At 53.0% G+C, this 20,000-nt stretch overlaps 2 protein-coding genes across 2 annotated transcripts in view; one reads left to right on the forward strand and one right to left on the reverse strand.

Annotated features, from left to right (window-relative positions):
* acaa1 (acetyl-CoA acyltransferase 1) overlaps positions 1-2,005 on the forward strand; it is a gene marked incomplete at its 5' end in the record, with an annotated part of 5,513 nt that extends 3,508 nt beyond the window's left edge. The window contains 3 exons of the mRNA XM_079754568.1: positions 259-314; positions 418-563; positions 1,569-2,005. Of these exons, the coding sequence (XP_079610694.1) occupies positions 259-314; positions 418-563; positions 1,569-1,644 (278 nt within the window). The 3' untranslated portion in view covers positions 1,645-2,005. The remainder of the gene's footprint in view (positions 1-258; positions 315-417; positions 564-1,568) is intronic.
* A 161-nt stretch (positions 2,006-2,166) lies between these two features.
* dlec1 (DLEC1 cilia and flagella associated protein) overlaps positions 2,167-20,000 on the reverse strand; it is a gene marked incomplete at both ends in the record, with an annotated part of 32,598 nt that continues 14,764 nt past the window's right edge. The window contains 19 exons of the mRNA XM_079754950.1: positions 2,167-2,290; positions 2,448-2,565; positions 2,664-2,814; positions 3,217-3,384; positions 5,077-5,274; positions 5,379-5,466; positions 5,578-5,669; positions 6,207-6,329; positions 6,520-6,702; positions 6,819-7,072; positions 7,162-7,232; positions 7,355-7,470; positions 9,605-9,756; positions 9,838-9,905; positions 10,135-10,326; positions 10,578-10,696; positions 12,277-12,393; positions 12,742-12,892; positions 13,516-13,646. Coding sequence (XP_079611076.1) covers positions 2,167-2,290; positions 2,448-2,565; positions 2,664-2,814; positions 3,217-3,384; positions 5,077-5,274; positions 5,379-5,466; positions 5,578-5,669; positions 6,207-6,329; positions 6,520-6,702; positions 6,819-7,072; positions 7,162-7,232; positions 7,355-7,470; positions 9,605-9,756; positions 9,838-9,905; positions 10,135-10,326; positions 10,578-10,696; positions 12,277-12,393; positions 12,742-12,892; positions 13,516-13,646 — 2,616 coding nt within the window. The remainder of the gene's footprint in view (positions 2,291-2,447; positions 2,566-2,663; positions 2,815-3,216; positions 3,385-5,076; positions 5,275-5,378; positions 5,467-5,577; positions 5,670-6,206; positions 6,330-6,519; positions 6,703-6,818; positions 7,073-7,161; positions 7,233-7,354; positions 7,471-9,604; positions 9,757-9,837; positions 9,906-10,134; positions 10,327-10,577; positions 10,697-12,276; positions 12,394-12,741; positions 12,893-13,515; positions 13,647-20,000) is intronic.

The following is a 20,000-nucleotide window of genomic DNA, read 5'->3' on the forward strand; positions in this document are numbered from 1 at the left end:
TAGCATCAGTTAAGCGAGGCGTTGCACCATGTCCATCCTCATGGGAGTTATGGGTTATGCACGTACCCTGTGTGCTAGTAGATTCCCACACCACAAAAGGTTTAATTCCCAGAGCCAGTTCACAATATAAATCATGGAATACACTCACTGCCCATTGCCCATGCAATTTTAAATGATAATTATTCCCTGTCTTTGGGAATTATCTTTGTAAAAAACACTAAAGGATGGAACTAACATGATGTTTCTTTCCGTCCATAGGACTGAGTGTTGCTGATATTGATGTCTTTGAAATAAATGAAGCTTTTGCAAGCCAGGTAAAATACACCACAATACTTTTTAATTAACTTTTAGGCTCTGTAGCAGCCAGCCTAAAAGGACAGCGTGTTGTATTTTATTGAAGACGGTCTGTGTTGGTAGGCGGTGTACTGTGTAGAGAAGCTGGGCCTCCCGCTGGACCGGGTGAACCCTAACGGAGGAGCCATCGCCCTGGGCCACCCGCTGGGCTGCACTGGCGCCCGCATGACGGTCTCCCTGCTGCATGAGCTCCACCGCAGGGGGGAGAGGTGAGGCTGGCACCGCCACACGCCTGGTCACCCTCGGGTCACCCTCAACGCACCTGTAGTCCCCAACAAAGCACCTGCAGTCCCCAACAAAGCACCTGTAGTCCCCAACAAAGCACCTGCAGTCCCCAACAAAGCACCTGCAGTCCCCAACAAAGCACCTGCAGTCCCCAACAAAGCACCTGTAGTCCCCAACAAAGCACCTGCAGTCCCCAACAAAGCACCTGTAGTCCCCAACAAAGCACCTGCAGTCCCCAACAAAGCACCTGTAGTCCCCAACAAAGCACCTGCAGTCCCCAACAAAGCACCTGCAGTCCCCAACAAAGCAGCTGTAGTCCCCAACAAAGCACCTGCAGTCCCCAACAAAGCACCTGTAGTCCCCAACAAAGCACCTGCAGTCCCAAACAAAGCAGCTGTAGTCCCCAACAAAGCACCTGTAGTCCCCAACAAAGCACCTGTAGTCCCCAACAAAGCACCTGCAGTCCCCAACAAAGCACCTGCAGTCCCCAACAAAGCACCTGTAGTCCCCAACAAAGCACCTGCAGTCCCCAACAAAGCACCTGCAGTCCCCAACAAAGCACCTGCAGTCCCCAACAAAGCACCTGCAGTCCCCAACAAAGCAGCTGTAGTCCCCAACAAAGCACCTGCAGTCCCCAACAAAGCACCTGTAGTCCCCAACAAAGCACCTGCAGTCCCAAACAAAGCAGCTGTAGTCCCCAACAAAGCACCTGTAGTCCCCAACAAAGCACCTGTAGTCCCCAACAAAGCACTACAGGATCAGCGGTCTTACTCCAGAGGCTCTACATATCATTTGGGTTTATGGTAAACCCAACCATGACCAAAGTCCCAGTGCCAGTAATGTTCCAGCAGTCCTACCGTGTTACACCGCAAGTTCTGGAGGGAGATGGCACAGAGCCGTCTGGCCTCTGTCTGGCCTCTGTCTGGTCTCCATGTCTGTCCACAGGGGTTACGGTGTGGTCTCTGTCTGATCCCCGTGTCTGTCCACAGGGGGTACGGTGTTGTCTCCATGTGCATTGGGACCGGGATGGGAGCTGCAGCGGTCTTTGAGTATCCTGGGCCCTAGAGGAAGTCCTGAGAAAAGTAAACCAGGAACTCTCCACCCGGTCACACAGAGTCTGAGGAGCGATGATTTAATGGTGGTTGTGAACGCCTCACAAACTGCCCTTTGGTCAACCAGAAGAACTCTAATCTTTGAAATGATTGATTTAATCTCAGGTGCCTCCATTTTCTTTACATGACACACCAATCCTGCCAGATAGTTCACTGTACATGATGTATTAACCTTAATAAATTAAGGTGTTGGAAACTAATGTTTAATCCAGCGCAATGAGAAATGTGTAATTAATATGAATAGGGATGACGGGACCAAGCACAGGTGTTGAATTTTAATAATGATCACTGATTTATTTGTTGTTAATGTTCAGAAATAAACAGATTAAAGAATAATAAAGAGTCACAGATTAATGTTGAACTTTTTATAACAACTTTATTCTTTACTGCTCTAAAAATTATTTTCACCAGGAAATGACGAGCATCTATAAAGCGGAGGTGTGGGTGTAAAGAGCGTTCACAGGGAGACGTGTGGTCAGGACCCCAGGCTGGAGCCCAGGGCCTCATCGTAGCCTCCACAGCCCCACAGACGAAGCTTGAGGCTTGGCTGGATCAGAGCGCCCTGGATGGTCAGCGTGGCTCTGAACTCCCTCGCCTCACTAGAGAACATCAGAGAACAACCACCTTATCGTCATCCTGTGGGCTGCGGTGGAGGGAGACCCCTCGTCCCCTTCCTGTGTGGCGGCCCCTCTAGGCTGCTTCAGTCCCTCTGGTAGGAACCTGCTGGGAGCGCGTTGAGGTGTGAAGGTGCACTACCTGGCAGTGAAGCAGACCTCCAGATGTTGCTGGCTTCTGGTGAGGGCGGGGTCCGGGCCCCTGAGGACCCCACACTCAGGGGTCACGCTGAAGGCATGGGAGTCCGCCTCGCTTGACTCTGAACACACATGCACACACAGAAAGCCCGCCTTTAGCTGTGGCAGTACAAACACAGAGAGAGGCTTCACTAAGACCCCCGGTCCAGACGCGGCTTACCGAGGCCGGCCCTCCAGTAGGTGCAGGTGCCATGGCTGAGCAGGGTGACGTGGGCCAGCCGGGTCTGGCCCACGTAGCACATGCCAAAGTCCACCGTGTCCCTCGACAGACGGAGCCCCGACACGGCCAGGCGGGCGCACAGAGGAACCACCTGCAGCCGAGACACAAACCTCACGTTGCCATGTCCCATCATCTGACCTGATCTTCTGATCATGATCCTTTCAAGCGGGAGACATGTTTGAACTCTGGGCCGTTTGGAATGAGAAACCTGCAGGTTTATAGGTCAGTAGTCTTTAAAGGCCTGGAATCTGGACAGAAGCCCAACGACCAGAACATCTCTGCGGGTTCTGTTTGAGGGAACCAAAGCCCTTTTGGAGCTGGTCCCTTCCAGCACCCCATAGGTTCACGGAGGGATGGGCCTACATCGTTGTTCAGGCAGCGGCATCTCCACCGGCTCCAATCAGATTTGGAAAGTAGACTAATATCACGTATGTGTGTTTAAAACACTTATCAGCATGTATATTGATCCATGGAGCTCTTCCTGTCTGTTCACCTGGAGGCTGTTGTTGCTGTAATGAATAAGGAGATTTTGACGGAAAATCAGGGTCCTCTTCTCACTGCCACGGCGGACAGGTGAGACAAGGGAGACAGGTGTGGGCGGGGCTTCCTCCAGATGGGTCTGCTCCAATAGGGACAGCGAGCAGTGAAAGGACACCTTCACCTGCCAATCACAAGCAAAGCATCTTGAATAAGGAGGAGAAGCGAGGATTGATCAGGGATCCTGATCCTAAACCCACGGGTTACCCACAGCTGTATGTTGACCAGCCACTTCTATCCAGTCCCTCCAGAAAAACGCAATTATGCGATCGCATAATTCAACGCATAATCAGTCAAAGTCCGCATATTCATGTGGGGGCCGCATTTTTTCAAATATGCAGCACTTTCACCGCATAAATTGCAGATTTCCGCGCAAAATATGTGGGGCTTGCATGATTTCATAATCCCCGCATTTTCGTTGCAAAAAAGTCACATATATCTTAGCAGAAATTTGAAAAATGTTGTGTTTACTTTACACAAGAGCAGCCATTTCCCCCTGTTGCCATGGCAACGTTATGAAGTGACGTAATTACGCGACGTGAACGTCATCAAAAAGTTGCATTTTCCGCAAGTTCCCGCATTCTTTCGCAAGTTCCCGCAATTTTTGCAAGTTCCGCAATTTCATTGCATAAAATTAAATAAATATGCCGAATATTTCAGCACATTTTTTAAGAAAACGTGACGCATAATCAAGGATTTTTGGCCGCAACAATCACAAAAAAACGCCACATTTTTCTGGAGGGACTGTCTAACCCCTCGTGGCGGTGAGTCCTCCCAGATGTGTAATGATAGAACAGCCTACTGGGGAGATAGTTCCCCTAGCGGCTCTTTTAATCTGCTTTGGTTTGATTTTAAGAATCAGCCATTTCTTTAACCTTCATGGACAGGAAGGTTGAGAGGGAGGGAATGACAGAGCAAATAGAGCGCATCAGTGACGCCTTTTTAACAGCTCTGGTTCCGGAAGTCACTTTCCCATTCCTTTTCAACGTCCACTTTTCGTGAAATCCTTACATGAAGAGTTTTAAGCCTGGAACAAAGCCAATCATTCGTCAAGGTAGTCGTTACCAGAAAACTTTTGATTCTGGGCAAAAAAGAATCTGGAAAAGGCAAAGGTACAACTTGTGCCAGCCTTTTGGCAGTGGTTACTACAACCCAATCGTTAAACGCGTTTCATGCATCTTATAACCTTTGTCATGATTATATTGTTTATATTGTTAATACATGTTGTGTCATATATTCTGTGTGTTTGTGTATGTGTGTGTATTTATAGTGTTTCATATAGTGTATAGCGCTGTCATCGAATGTGCCTTCGTTGCTAACTGCCGTTAACACGTAACGTTACTCGTTTGTAATACATGTGAATTCAGTGTTGTATTTCAGTTATGTATTCATTCAACATTATGTATTCCTTTGCTTTTATGCTACCCAAATTACTTAACTATTATCAGAATATTATTATCAGATATTTGTTTATTTTTAACATATATTCTATATCAACATATTTTTTCATAATTTTCTAAAAAACTAGATGTTGCCCCGTTTAAGTGGGTCATCATTTTGGGTTCTACAGAAGCAAATACCATCGATTGACAATATAACGGCGCGTGATACGTATAATTTGGATTTTTAAGGAGGCTTTAATCAAAATCTCTATGATGAAAATGAATGGGATTTTTACCTCCGGAACAACACTGCTGCGCGCTATAACCCAGGGCTGGGTGGACCCTTTGTCTGAGGTTCCCGGTTGATACCCCCAGGCCTGGAGGAGAAGACCCACTGGGGGCTATCCCCCTCTGGAAGCGGCTGGACCTCTCACCTTCAGATTCTGCTGGGGCTGCAGCAGCAGGGGCACCCCGTCACTGGTGGGGGGGTTGCTGGAGCTGCTGGAGCGAGGGCGGGGCTGAGGGTGGAGGACGGAGAAGGGGGGCTGCGTCCCCAGCCTGAAAGACAGGGGCGTCTCCAGGGGGTTCCTCAGCACCAGCATCTGGCCCACCTCAAAGTCCCGCACACACATCTGGGGGGGGCAATGGGGATTGGATAACATGATGGTATGATGATCAAAAAGTAAACTGTGTAGCAGAATTGTTTGGCCTCTAAGGTGAAAGCCCTGAGACCCACCTGGCTCGATGACTCCCCCTGCAGGAGGTCGTCGGCGGAGACGTCAAACTGCAGTCCTCCGTGGTCAGCGTCCGTCTCCACCGAGAGTCTTCAGGGAAGACCACCAACATGACTCATGTGACTCACAACCCACCAGAGCTCTCTGTGTGGCCGCCTTCCCTAGAGATACTGAATGGGTTTCAGGGTACATGGTACTTACAGCGCCGCCCTGACCACCGCCTGCAGATCCATCCTCACAGGCTCCAGGTCCAGACCCTGGGCCCTCTGAACCTTACCTGGGACACACGCCGCCTGAGGAGTAGAGTTGAAGACGTTGAGACGTATCTGTCTGAGGCTATGAGGCACAGACAGATAAGATCCTGTTCACTACTCATATACATATGCTGAATCATTAAGCGGACAAGAGCCTGAGACTATACGTCACTAAAGACCAGGAGGCCTTCAATGGGTTCAGAGACCCTGAGACTATACATCACTAAAGACCAGGAGGCCTTCAATGGGTTCAGAGACCCTGACACTATACATCACTAAAGACCAGGAGGCCTTCAATGGGTTCAGAGACCCTGAGACTATACATCACTAAAGACCAGGAGGCCTTCAATGGGTTCAGAGACCCTGAGACTATACATCACTAAAGACCAGGAGGCCTTCAATGGGTTCAGAGACCCTGAGACTATACATCACTAAAGACCAGGAGGCCTTCAATGGGTTCAGGCATCAGAGGGGTTCGAACCCAACCTTTGACCTGGGACTCAAGAGCCCTGACCAGCAGCCCCGGCTGCAGTGTGATGTGCATCAGGGGGTTGGAGTGTGTGCATGGAGGCGTACCCTAGGATCCAGACTCATGAAGCCCAGGGCCAGGCCCCGGCAGGTGGCCTGGCCGGGGTCCCCCGACAGGCTCAGGGGGGTGAAGGCGACATGGACGGTGGCGGTCCCCTTGGCCGGGACCACCTGGAGGGGGTGTAGAAACGGGCACACAGGGGTCAGAGGGCCTGCTCTACCACAAGGCGGCAGCTGATGGGGCAGTACACGGCTTGTCACAGGTGGCAGTACACATTGTCACCACTAATCAACCATTAGACCCAGCATGTCAGGTGGTACTGGAGGAGCACAGCATACTGCACTGTTACAGGTAACTGACCGCTTGCTGTGGAGTGATGCAGTATGGGTAGTCGGTGAGGATGCCTTTGTGCGGCCGGATGTAAACGGAGAAGAGCTTCCTCTTTGGCCGCTGTGGAGAGCAAGCCCCCTGTTCCTCCTCCTCTTCCTCCTCTCCCACCAACCTGTCTTCCTCTGTGGTCGGGGAGTGGCCACCAACTACATCCTGTGGCAGATGAAACAGAAAAAGATCAGATTCCTTGTTCCTATGAAGGAGTTCACTTGTTATTAAATTGTTCTTCTGTCTTTTGATATTGTTTAGTTTGTTTCCTCTGAACTCACAGGCTCACTCTGGAGGGAGGAGCTTGTACGCTCAGAGCTGGGCGTGTGCTCTCTCTGCCACAGAGATTGGACCTTGTTGTTAGGGAGGGCCAAGGCCCCGCCCACAAGTTGGTTGCCGTCGGCGTCCTTAAGCGGGAAGGAGTCTCCGTAGGCCACCACCACGTCCAGAAGCTTCCGCTCACGCTGGGGGTCCACGTGTTGGGGGTCCAAGTTGTGGGCATCCACGTTGTAGGTCTCCCAGTCCAGGCGGACGTCTGGGGGAGTCAGGAAGACCACGCTTACACGGGGGTCTAACATCTAAACATATACTCTAACACGATGATGACATGATGATATACGTCACCATATGGGCTGGGGTTGATGATACGAAGAGAGCGGGAAACTGTGTCTCCCCCCGACAGGTGAGTACCAAACCTAATGACAAGTCGATTGAATGAAATGATTCCCTGGTTAATGAGATCAGTACATCAGTGCACCGTCCAGCTGACGACACCGCAGCTGGGCCAGCTGTATGAATCAAGATAAGAGCCACCCACTGCACGCTTGGCCCCTGGTGCTGGTCTTCAGGGCGCGGCCCGGACATCTGGAAGTACAGCGGACAGCCGCTGACACACATCTGGACGGAGATGAGTCGGGGCCGCAGACCGCCCACCTGAGAAAATAAGGGAAATACGACATGATACATTACGATAGTACTTCATGGTCAGAGCAAGTCTGAAATTTGTCTTGAATCCCAGCAGCTCTATTTACAAACATTACAGACAAGACATCAGGACAGGACATCACAAAGGACATCAAGATAGGACCCATAAATAAAAGAAAAATACATACATTCATCATAACATTTCAACAGACGAGAACATTTGGACGGTGAGAAATGTCGGACAAATGACAAATGACGTAGATCTTGCTTCATTTATATGAGAAAAGTAACAAAAAATACTTTACTATGAATATCTCTATACTATTAGTATTAACAATCCATGTATTCATTAATTGGATTAAAGTGTGTATTTTCATCAATAAATCAAATAAAGTGATTTGGAGTACTTAAGGAGCAGGTAGGGGTAAGATAAGGGACCCTGCTCCAGAATGTCCTTAAGGAGCAGGTAGGGGTAAGGTAAGGGACCCTGCTCCAGAATGTCCTTAAGGAGCAGGTAGGGGTAAGGTAAGGGACCCTGCTCCAGAATGTCCTTAAGAAGCAGGTAGGGTTAAGGTAAGGGACCCTGCTCCAGAATGTCCTTAAGGAGCAGGTAGGGGTAAGGTAAGGGACCCTGCTCCAGAATGTCCTTAAGGAGCAGGTAGGGGTAAGGTAAGGGACCCTGCTCCAGAATGTCCTTAAGGAGCAGGTAGGGGTAAGGTAAGGGACCCTGCTCCAGAATGTCCTTAAGGAGCAGGTAGGGGTAAGGTAAGGGACCCTGCTCCAGAATGTCCTTAAGGAGCAGGTAGGGTTAAGGTAAGGGACCCTGCTCCAGAATGCCTCCAGGTAGATGCGGAGTGTGGGGTTTGACCCAGAACCTTTTGGCTACAGTACAGTACACCATCCTTCCCCCCACAGAAGGCCGCTCACCCCGATGTTTTCTGAGGCCCTGACTAGCTTTAGGTTAAGATTGCAATGATAGATGATATATTGCTTCATTAAATATAAAGAAGCCCTCCGAAGAGGGGGGGGTGGTGGCGGGATGAAAAAAATAAATTTTAAAAAAGATGCAATGATAGGACATTTTGAATATGTACATGCATGTATATATGTATATTTATATATGTATAGAAGTATGTATGTGTACATTATCCACATTTGGGATATAGTTGGTTTTCAAAAGTATGTCAAGTGTCTTTGCTTAAAAGACAAAGTATTCTGATCCTCATTAAGATCAGATGAGTTGTAATACAGTAGCTCTCCTTGGAGGAGGGGTGAGGCGCCACGTTGACCCCTGACCCTTACCCTCCGGACCAGGTGGTCCCGGCCCCACGTTGACCCCTGACCCTTACCCTCCGGACCAGGTGGTCCCGGCCCCACGTTGACCCCTGACCCTTACCCTCCGGACCAGGTGGTCCCGGCCCCACGTTGACCCCTGACCCTTACCCTCCGGACCAGGTGGTCCCGGCCCCACGTTGACCCCTGACCCTTACCCTCCGGACCAGGTGGTCCCGGCCCCACGTTGACCCCTGACCCTTACCCTCCGGACCAGGTGGTCCCGGCCCCACGTTGACCCCTGACCCTTACCCTCCAGACCAGGTGGTCCCGGCCCCACGTTGACCCCTGACCCATACCCTCCAGACCAGGTGGTCCCGGCCCCACGTTGACCCCTGACCCTTACCCTCCGGACCAGGTGGTCCCGGCCCCACGTTGACCCCTGACCCTTACCCTCCGGACCAGGTGGTCCCGGTAGTGGCCCCACGTTGACCCCTGACCCTTACCGTACAGACCAGGTGGTCCCGGTAGTGGCCCCACGTTGACCCCTGACCCTTACCCTCCAGACCAGGTGGTCCCGGTAGTGGCCCCACGTTGACCCCTGACCCTTACCCTCCAGACCAGGTGGTCCCGGCCCCACGTTGACCCCTGACCCTTACCCTCCGGACCAGGTGGTCCCGGTAGTGGCCCCACGTTGACCCCTGACCCTTACCGTACAGACCAGGTGGTCCCGGTAGCGGCCGCACGTTGACCCCTGACCCTTACCGTACAGACCAGGTGGTCCCGGTAGCGGCCCCACGTTGACCCCTGACCCTTACCGTACAGACCAGGTGGTCCCGGTAGCGGCCGCACGTTGACCCCTGACCCTTACCGTACAGACCAGGTGGTCCCGGTAGCGGCCCCACATGTCACTGTACGCCGTGACGTCCACCAGCCGTGTCTCAAACGCCGCCAGCGTCCCGGAGCCGGGTCGGGCTAGGAACGCCGCACCCCTCCCACCGCTCAGCAGGCCCTCTGTGAGGTCTGTCACACACACACATGGAGGTCAGGGCTCTGGTTCCTGAGCGGAGGTTCTGGTCTAAACGCTGGTGTGTAGACCCCCACCCTCGTGGGCCTTCAGCTCCAGCTTCCTGGCCTGGACGGAGTGGAGCGGCTTCTTACGGTACTTGAAGCTGAAATGCAGAAGTGTTTTAGTAAGTGAGGGAACGGTGCTCTCACTCTGTCTGTCAGTTGTGATTTGCAATATTTGAAAGGCACTTGAAATGGTTTTATCATATACTTTGATTGTCCTCAGCCTCGCTTTCTTGACGTGAAAGTGTCAGATAGGTTTCAAATGATTATTCTGTGAGATCAGATTATTCAGGTCGGATTCAACTCTGGTCCTGTCATATGGTATCTTACCCTTCCTGTGGTTGGCTGTTGGATCCTGAAGACCCAGGAGTGTGAGCCTTAAAGTACCGGGCCTCTACCCTGAAGGGGGCGGCGATGGCAGAGTGGTTGGTGATGGCCATCTGCAGGGTGACCTCTCTCCTCAGGACCACATCGTCTCCAAAGTCCAGCAGCAGTGGGGAGGTGTGCCCGTCTGGAGAGGAGCTATGGAGAGAGACGGGGCCAAAGAACAGCGCCACGCTAAGGACTCCCAGACTCCCAGGTCAAAACCCTTTGTCCTCAGTCTCCCTGTAGGCATCCTTTAGCGAGATGTTTAATCCCTACCTGCTCCTTAATGCCACGCATCTGAAACTCGCTGTTGGTCACCTGACTGTAGCAAGACCACAGACTAATTGAAATGTCAGAAATATATGTTTGGTTTACAAAGAGCCTGCAGGAGGCTAATAGAGATGAACCTCTGGCCGGGGACAGAGTAGGACACGGAGAGCGGCTTGGCTTTGGAGATGAAGCCCAAGACCACAGGGAGATCCATTCCCTGGACACGGCACAGAGCTGTCACACCCCTCACCTCTGACTAGAGAGAGAGAGAGAGAGAGAGAGAGACAACAGAAATGGGAGGGATAGTAAGAAGAATGGAAAGGGAAGCATGGCTCACAAACACAGATTAAGATGATCTGTATGCAAAGTTGTTGAACACAAATGCAGAGCAAATGCTCCAACACAAAACACTTTACATTTGCTACAACGGCCTCCATATAACGTGAGCTCCAACCTAGAACCCATATTTAAGGGATGATGTAATTTGAAACATTTCACTCTAGCAAAATAAACGAAGCAATAATAAAATAAGAGCAGGATAAAAAAGCAGGGTTTAAACCTGGATCTAAAGGGCCAGAGACCCAGAGGGACCCTAGAGGGTTTGAACCTGGATCTAAAGGGCCCAGAGACCCAGAGGGACCCTCGAGGGTTTGAACTTGGATCTAAAGGGCCAGAGACCCAGAGGGACCCTAGACGGTTTGAACCTGGATCTAAAGGGCCAGAGACCCAGAGGGACCCTAGAGGGTTTGAACCTGGATCTAAAGGGCCAGAGACCCAGAGGGACCCTAGAGGGTTTGAACCTGGATCTAAAGGGCCAGAGACCCAGAGGGACCCTAGAGGGTTTGAACCTGGATCTAAAGGGCCAGAGACCCAGAGGGACCCTAGAGGGTTTGAACCTGGATCTAAAGGGCCAGAGACCCAGAGGGACCCTAGAGGGTTTAAACCTGGATCTAAACGTTGATCCAGTTAAAGTCTTTACACCGCACAGCTGGGTGGATCTTTGTCACGCCGTCCACTTCTGCCACCTAGTGGGGCCCAGTCTCTCATCATCCATTCATCTCCCGCACTCTACACACTTGCCGGCAATCTGCCATCAGCACACAGTATTTCAACCCCATTTACCAGACAATCACCGCTAGATCGTTGTTTCACGCCTAACAGTCACTCTTCCATGGCCTTCCTAGTGTCTAGATTGCTTAGTCCTTGTGTTCCGTTGCTCGCCCTAAAGATCTCCTCCCTGTGTAAAGGGTTGCTGAACCCTCGCCTGTCTGACTACTCTCCTGTCGCCCAACCCTCCTCTTTCCGACTGCCCGCCTGCCATCAAGCCCCAAAGCCCTGCCTTTACTTATCTGTGTCCCTCAGTAGAGACCCTTTCGTTTGTCTGTCCGTCTCACTATGTGTTGAGCATTTAGGTCCACTCGCTCTACTTCCCCATAACAATCTTGCTGAGAGTAAACACAACAGTGGTATGAAACACAGAGCGTCTCCCTCAGCTAGGTTCACGATATGAGGTTGACACAAAGGTTTAAAACCTATTATTTCCTTTAGTTGTGTTGTACAGTCCTTCCTGTAATCACAATGCTCTACGTGGATGTGGTTGTTTTCCTACACTGCTGAAAAAAACAAATTTAAAAGAACTAAAACGACTCTTTAGGAAGAGCGATGTGAGGCAGAGCGATGTGAGGTAATTGGAATCACCCGTAACGCAATCTGGGGGTCAGTCTTCTAGAGAACCCCACGTTACAGCAAAGGTTAATGGTACAATGACCCTCACTGGTGGATGAATACAAACAGCCTCAGAAGGTTAGGAGCACCCTTCAGGAGGAACATGCTCACCTCCGTGTGTGTGGTGAACTCAGCCGTGACCTCCAGGGTGGCGTGAGGGGCCAACATCCCGGAGGGGGGCTGGAAACTGGCGGTGCACAGGGCCGCCTGCTTCCCCTGCAGCTGGGACTGGCAGAGGAAAGGGCACTTTATATGGGCTTACTGGAAAAACCAAGGTACAGCTATGACAGCTGCCGGACGCTCTTTGGAAAATAAGGGATGTCAATTTAACACCAACTGCCCAATTTTGGTCCAACCATACACTGCTAGAGGCTGATTTACAACTCAACAATGCTCGGGAAACAACCAAGACTTGAAGGATGACAGAAATTGTAGGCATAGTTAAGTTTGTTCAACTCTGTTAAGCCTTTCACATTTCAGTTACTGTAACAATGTTAACGGATGTTACCAAAGCCCATAATACCTTACCTCTTATCATACAAAAAGCATGCCAACATCCAATCAGAGAGAGCATACCATCCAGGTGAAGTGGGCGGGCAGCAGGGTCTGGTTGAACAGGACCACGATCCCCCTGGCCGGGACCCCCATGTAGATCTCAGAGAAGACAAGCTCGGGGCTCACCAGGCACACCTGGGGGGTCTGGACGTCTGCCTGCACTGACAGGTAACTATGTCGACAGGAAGGAGGCGACAGAGGAGCAGGAAGAGCAGTGAAGGTTAGAACTCTAAGATGAGGCCGCTGCCACAGCAGAGCTGAGACACAAGATGGAGTCCTAAAATACAGTGGAACCATATTATTAACATTCTTTCATCCACATGAAAGAAGACTGAAGTCATACGACCTCGAGTTAATAATATTAGTGGATATTTATATCAATGAAATCCCCTCTTTTTTATGAGAATGCTTGTTTACCACATACAAACAATGGGCTGTTTGACGACCAATTATGCCAAATGTGACGGCCAATAATATCAATGGAAATAATAGAAGAAACTGCGTCATCCGATGGAAGGGTTCTATTTATACTAAGGGAAGAGAGGCAAGCAAATCATCTTCTGCATGGTTAGCACATTAGTGTGCTGAACCACGAGACAGCGCTTAGAGGCTGGTTCCCCCCCACCGAGGCCGGTTCCCCTCCACCGAGGCTGGTTCCCCCCCACCGAGGCTGGTTCCCCCCCACCGAGGCCGGTTCCCCCCCACCGAGGCCGGTTCCCCCCCACCGAGGCCGGTTCCCCCCCACCGAGGCCGGTTCCCCCCCACTGAGGCCGGTTCCCCTCCACTGAGGCTCACCATCCAGAGCCCTGCTCCACGCTCAGCTCCAGCAGGGCCTCGAAGTGTCTGCAGGCCCGCCCTCTGAACACCACCTCGACACTGCAGGACACCTGAGGGGCCAGCACCCCTCTGCAGGGGTCCATCACCAGCTGGAAGGAGGACCACACCTAGGGGTTAGACTAGGACACTAGGGAGGAGGACCACACCTAGGGGTTAGACTAGGACACTAGGGAGGAGGAGGACCACACCTAGGGGTTAGACAAGGACACTAGGGAGGAGGAGGACCACACCTAGGGGTTAGACTAGGACACTAGGGAGGAGGAGGACCACACCTAGGGGTTAGACTAGGACACTAGGGAGGAGGAGGACCACACCTAGGGGTTAGACTAGGACACTAGGGAGGAGGACCACACCTAGGGGTTAGACTAGGACACTAGGGAGGAGGAGGACCACACCTAGGGGTTAGACTAGGACACTAGGGAGGAGGATGACCACACCTAGGGGTTAGACTAGGACACTAGGGAGGAGTAGGACCACACCTAGGGGTTAGACTAGGACACTAGGGAGGAGGAGGACCACACCTAGGGGTTAGACTAGGACACTAGGGAGGAGGAGGACCACACCTAGGGGTTAGACTAGGACACTAGGGAGGAGGAGGACCACACCTAGGGGTTAGACTAGGACACTAGGGAGGAGGAGGACCACACCTAGGGGTTAGACTAGGACACTAGGGAGGAGGACCACACCTAGGGGTTAGACTAGGACACTAGGGAGGAGGAGGACCACACCTAGGGGTTAGACTAGGACACTAGGGAGGAGGAGGACCACACCTAGGGGTTAGACTAGGACACTAGGGAGGAGGAGGACCACACCTAGGGGTTAGACTAGGACACTAGGGAGGAGGACCACACCTAGGGGTTAGACTAGGACACTAGGGAGGAGGAGGACCACACCTAGGGGTTAGACTAGGACACTAGGGAGGAGGAGGACCACACCTAGGGGTTAGACTAGGACACTAGGGAGGAGGACCACACCTAGGGGTTAGACTAGGACACTAGGGAGGAGGAGGACCACACCTAGGGGTTAGACTAGGACACTAGGGAGGAGGACCACACCTAGGGGTTAGACTAGGACACTAGGGAGGAGGAGGACCACACCTAGGGGTTAGACTAGGACACTAGGGAGGACGAGGACCACACCTAGGGGTTAGACTAGGACACTAGGGAGGAGGACCAAACCTAGGGGTTAGACTAGGACACTAGGGAGGAGGAGGACCACACCTAGGGGTTAGACTAGGACACTAGGGAGGAGGAGGACCACACCTAGGGGTTAGACTAGGACACTAGGGAGGAGGAGGACCACACCTAGGGGTTAGACTAGGACACTAGGGAGGAGGAGGACCACACCTAGGGGTTAGACTAGGACACTAGGGAGGAGGACCACACCTAGGGGTTAGACTAGGACACTAGGGAGGAGGAGGACCACACCTAGGGGTTAGACTAGGACACTAGGGAGGAGGACCACACCTAGGGGTTAGACTAGGACACTAGGGAGGAGGAGGAGGACCACACCTAGGGGTTAGACTAGGACACTAGGGAGGAGGAGGACCACACCTAGGGGTTAGACTAGGACACTAGGGAGGAGGACCACACCTAGGGGTTAGACTAGGACACTAGGAAGGAGGAGGACCACACCTAGGGGTTAGACTAGGACACTAGGGAGGAGGAGGACCACACCTAGGGGTTAGACTAGGACACTAGGGAGGAGGAGGAGGACCACACCTAGGGGTTAGACTAGGACACTAGGGAGGAGGAGGACCACACCTAGGGGTTAGACTAGGACACTAGGGAGGAGGAGGACCACACCTAGGGGTTAGACTAGGACACTAGGGGGGAGGACCACATCTAGGGGTTAGACTAGGACACTAGGGAGGAGGAGGACCACACCTAGGGGTTAGACTAGGACACTAGGGAGGAGGAGGACCACACCTAGGGGTTAGACTAGGACACTAGGGAGGAGGAGGACCACACCTAGGGGTTAGACTAGGACACTAGGAAGGAGGAGGACCACACCTAGGGGTTAGACTAGGACACTAGGGAGGAGGACCACACCTAGGGGTTAGACTAGGACACTAGGGAGGAGGAGGAGGACCACACCTAGGGGTTAGACTAGGACACTAGGGAGGAGGAGGACCACACCTAGGGGTTAGACTAGGACACTAGGGAGGAGGAGGACCACACCTAGGGGTTAGACTAGGACACTAGGGAGGAGGACCACACCTAGGGGTTAGACTAGGACACTAGGGAGGAGGAGGACCACACCTAGGGGTTAGACTAGGACACTAGGGAGGAGGAGGACCACACCTAGGGGTTAGACTAGGACACTAGGGAGGAGGAGGACCACACCTAGGGGTTAGACTAGGACACTAGGGAGGAGGAGGACCACACCTAGGGGTTAGACTAGGACACTAGGGAGGAGGACCACACCTAGGGGTTAGACTAGGACACTAGGGAGGAGGAGGACCACACCTAGGGGTTAGACTAGGACACTAGGGAGGAGGAGGACCACACCTAGGGGTTAGACTAGGACACTAGGGAGGAGGAGGACCACACCTAGGGGTTAGACTAGGACACTAGGGAGGAGGACCACACCTAGGGGTTAGACTAGGACACTAGGGAGGAGGAGGACCACACCTAGGGGTTAGACTAGGACACTAGGGAGGAGGACCACACCTAGGGGTTAGACTAGGACACTAGGGAGGAGGAGGACCACACCTAGGGGTTAGACTAGGACACTAGGGAGGAGGACCACACCTAGGGGTTAGACTAGGACACTAGGGAGGAGGAGGACCACACCTAGGGGTTAGACTAGGACACTAGGGAGGAGGAGGACCACACCTAGGGGTTAGACTAGGACACTAGGGAGGAGGACCACACCTAGGGGTTAGACTAGGACACTAGGGAGGAGGAGGACCACACCTAGGGGTTAGACTAGGACACTAGGGAGGAGGAGGACCACACCTAGGGGTTAGACTAGGACACTAGGGAGGAGGAGGACCACACCTAGGGGTTAGACTAGGACACTAGGGAGGAGGAGGACCACACCTAGGGGTTAGACTAGGACACTAGGGAGGAGGACCACACCTAGGGGTTAGACTAGGACACTAGGGAGGAGGAGGACCACACCTAGGGGTTAGACTAGGACACTAGGGAGGAGGAGGACCACACCTAGGGGTTAGACTAGGACACTAGGGAGGAGGACCACACCTAGGGGTTAGACTAGGACACTAGGGAGGAGGAGGATCACACCTAGGGGTTAGACTAGGACACTAGGGAGGAGGACCACACCTAGGGGTTAGACTAGGACACTAGGGAGGAGGAGGACCACACCTAGGGGTTAGACTAGGACACTAGGGAGGAGGACCACACCTAGGGGTTAGACTAGGACACTAGGGAGGAGGAGGACCACACCTAGGGGTTAGACTAGGACACTAGGGAGGAGGAGGACCACACCTAGGGGTTAGACTAGGACACTAGGGAGGAGGACCACACCTAGGGGTTAGACTAGGACACTAGGGAGGAGGAGGACCACACCTAGGGGTTAGACTAGGACACTAGGGAGGAGGACCACACCTAGGGGTTAGACTAGGACACTAGGGAGGAGGAGGAGGACCACACCTAGGGGACTAGGACACTAGGGAGGAGGAGGACCACACCTAGGGGTTAGACTAGGACACTAGGGAGGAGGAGGACCACACCTAGGGGTTAGACTAGGACACTAGGGAGGAGGAGGACCACACCTAGGGGTTAGACTAGGACACTAGGGAGGAGGAGGACCAAACCTAGGGGTTAGACTAGGACACTAGGGAGGAGGAGGACCACACCTAGGGGTTAGACTAGGACACTAGGGAGGAGGACCACACCTAGGGGTTAGACTAGGACACTAGGGAGGAGGAGGACCACACCTAGGGGTTAGACTAGGACACTAGGGAGGAGGAGGACCACACCTAGGGGTTAGACTAGGACACTAGGGAGGAGGAGGACCACACCTAGGGGTTAGACTAGGACACTAGGGAGGAGGAGGACCACACCTAGGGGTTAGACTAGGACACTAGGGAGGAGGACCACACCTAGGGGTTAGACTAGGACACTAGGGAGGAGGAGGACCACACCTAGGGGTTAGACTAGGACACTAGGGAGGAGGAGGACCACACCTAGGGGTTAGACTAGGACACTAGGGAGGAGGAGGACCACACCTAGGGGTTAGACTAGGACACTAGGGAGGAGGAGGACCACACCTAGGGGTTAGACTAGGACACTAGGGAGGAGGAGGACCACACCTAGGGGTTAGACTAGGACACTAGGGAGGAGGAGGACCACACCTAGGGGTTAGACTAGGACACTAGGGAGGAGGACCACACCTAGGGGTTAGACTAGGACACTAGGGAGGAGGAGGACCACACCTAGGGGTTAGACTAGGACACTAGGGAGGAGGAGGACCACACCTAGGGGTTAGACTAGGACACTAGGGAGGAGGACCACACCTAGGGGTTAGACTAGGACACTAGGGAGGAGGAGGACCACACCTAGGGGTTAGACTAGGACACTAGGGAGGAGGACCACACCTAGGGGTTAGACTAGGACACTAGGGAGGAGGAGGACCACACCTAGGGGTTAGACTAGGACACTAGGGAGGAGGACCACACCTAGGGGTTAGACTAGGACACTAGGGAGGAGGAGGACCACACCTAGGGGTTAGACTAGGACACTAGGGAGGAGGACCACACCTAGGGGTTAGACTAGGACACTAGGGAGGAGGAGGACCACACCTAGGGGTTAGACTAGGACACTAGGGAGGAGGAGGACCACACCTAGGGGTTAGACTAGGACACTAGGGAGGAGGAGGACCACACCTAGGGGTTAGACTAGGACACTAGGGAGGAGGAGGACCACACCTAGGGGTTAGACTAGGACACTAGGGAGGAGGACCACACCTAGGGGTTAGACTAGGACACTAGGGAGGAGGAGGACCACACCTAGGGGTTAGACTAGGACACTAGGGAGGAGGAGGACCACACCTAGGGGTTAGACTAGGACACTAGGGAGGAGGACCACACCTAGGGGTTAGACTAGGACACTAGGGAGGAGGAGGACCACACCTAGGGGTTAGACTAGGACACTAGGGAGGAGGACCACACCTAGGGGTTAGACTAGGACACTAGGGAGGAGGAGGAGGACCACACCTAGGGGTTAGACTAGGACACTAGGGAGGAGGAGGACCACACCTAGGGGTTAGACTAGGACACTAGGGAGGAGGAGGACCACACCTAGGGGTTAGACTAGGACACTAGGGAGGAGGAGGACCACACCTAGGGGTTAGACTAGGACACTAGGGAGGAGGAGGACCACACCTAGGGGTTAGACTAGGACACTAGGGAGGAGGAGGACCACACCTAGGGGTTAGACTAGGACACTAGGGAGGAGGAGGACCACACCTAGGGGTTAGACTAGGACACTAGGGAGGAGGACCACACCTAGGGGTTAGACTAGGACACTAGGGAGGAGGAGGACCACACCTAGGGGTTAGACTAGGACACTAGGGAGGAGGAGGACCACACCTAGGGGTTAGACTAGGACACTAGGGAGGAGTAGGACCACACCTAGGGGTTAGACTAGGACACTAGGGAGGAGGAGGACCACACCTAGGGGTTAGACTAGGACACTAGGGAGGAGGAGGACCACACCTAGGGGTTAGACTAGGACACTAGGGAGGAGGAGGACCACACCTAGGGGTTAGACTAGGACACTAGGGAGGAGGACCACACCTAGGGGTTAGACTAGGACACTAGGGAGGAGGACCACACCTAGGGGTTAGACTAGGACACTAGGGAGGAGGAGGACCACACCTAGGGGTTAGACTAGGACACTAGGGAGGAGGACCACACCTAGGGGTTAGACTAGGACACTAGGGAGGAGGAGGAGGACCACACCTAGGGGACTAGGACACTAGGGAGGAGGAGGACCACACCTAGGGGTTAGACTAGGACACTAGGGAGGAGGAGGACCACACCTAGGGGTTAGACTAGGACACTAGGGAGGAGGAGGACCACACCTAGGGGTTAGACTAGGACACTAGGGAGGAGGAGGACCACACCTAGGGGTTAGACTAGGACACTAGGGAGGAGGAGGACCACACCTAGGGGTTAGACTAGGACACTAGGGAGGAGGACCACACCTAGGGGTTAGACTAGGACACTAGGGAGGAGGAGGACCACACCTAGGGGTTAGACTAGGACACTAGGGAGGAGGAGGACCACACCTAGGGGTTAGACTAGGACACTAGGGAGGAGGAGGACCACACCTAGGGGTTAGACTAGGACACTAGGGAGGAGGAGGACCACACCTAGGGGTTAGACTAGGACACTAGGGAGGAGGACCACACCTAGGGGTTAGACTAGGACACTAGGGAGGAGGAGGACCACACCTAGGGGTTAGACTAGGACA

The sequence above is a fragment of the Pollachius pollachius genome (assembly GCF_949987615.1).
Source record: "Pollachius pollachius genome assembly, chromosome: 17".
NCBI lineage: Eukaryota > Metazoa > Chordata > Actinopteri > Gadiformes > Gadidae > Pollachius > Pollachius pollachius.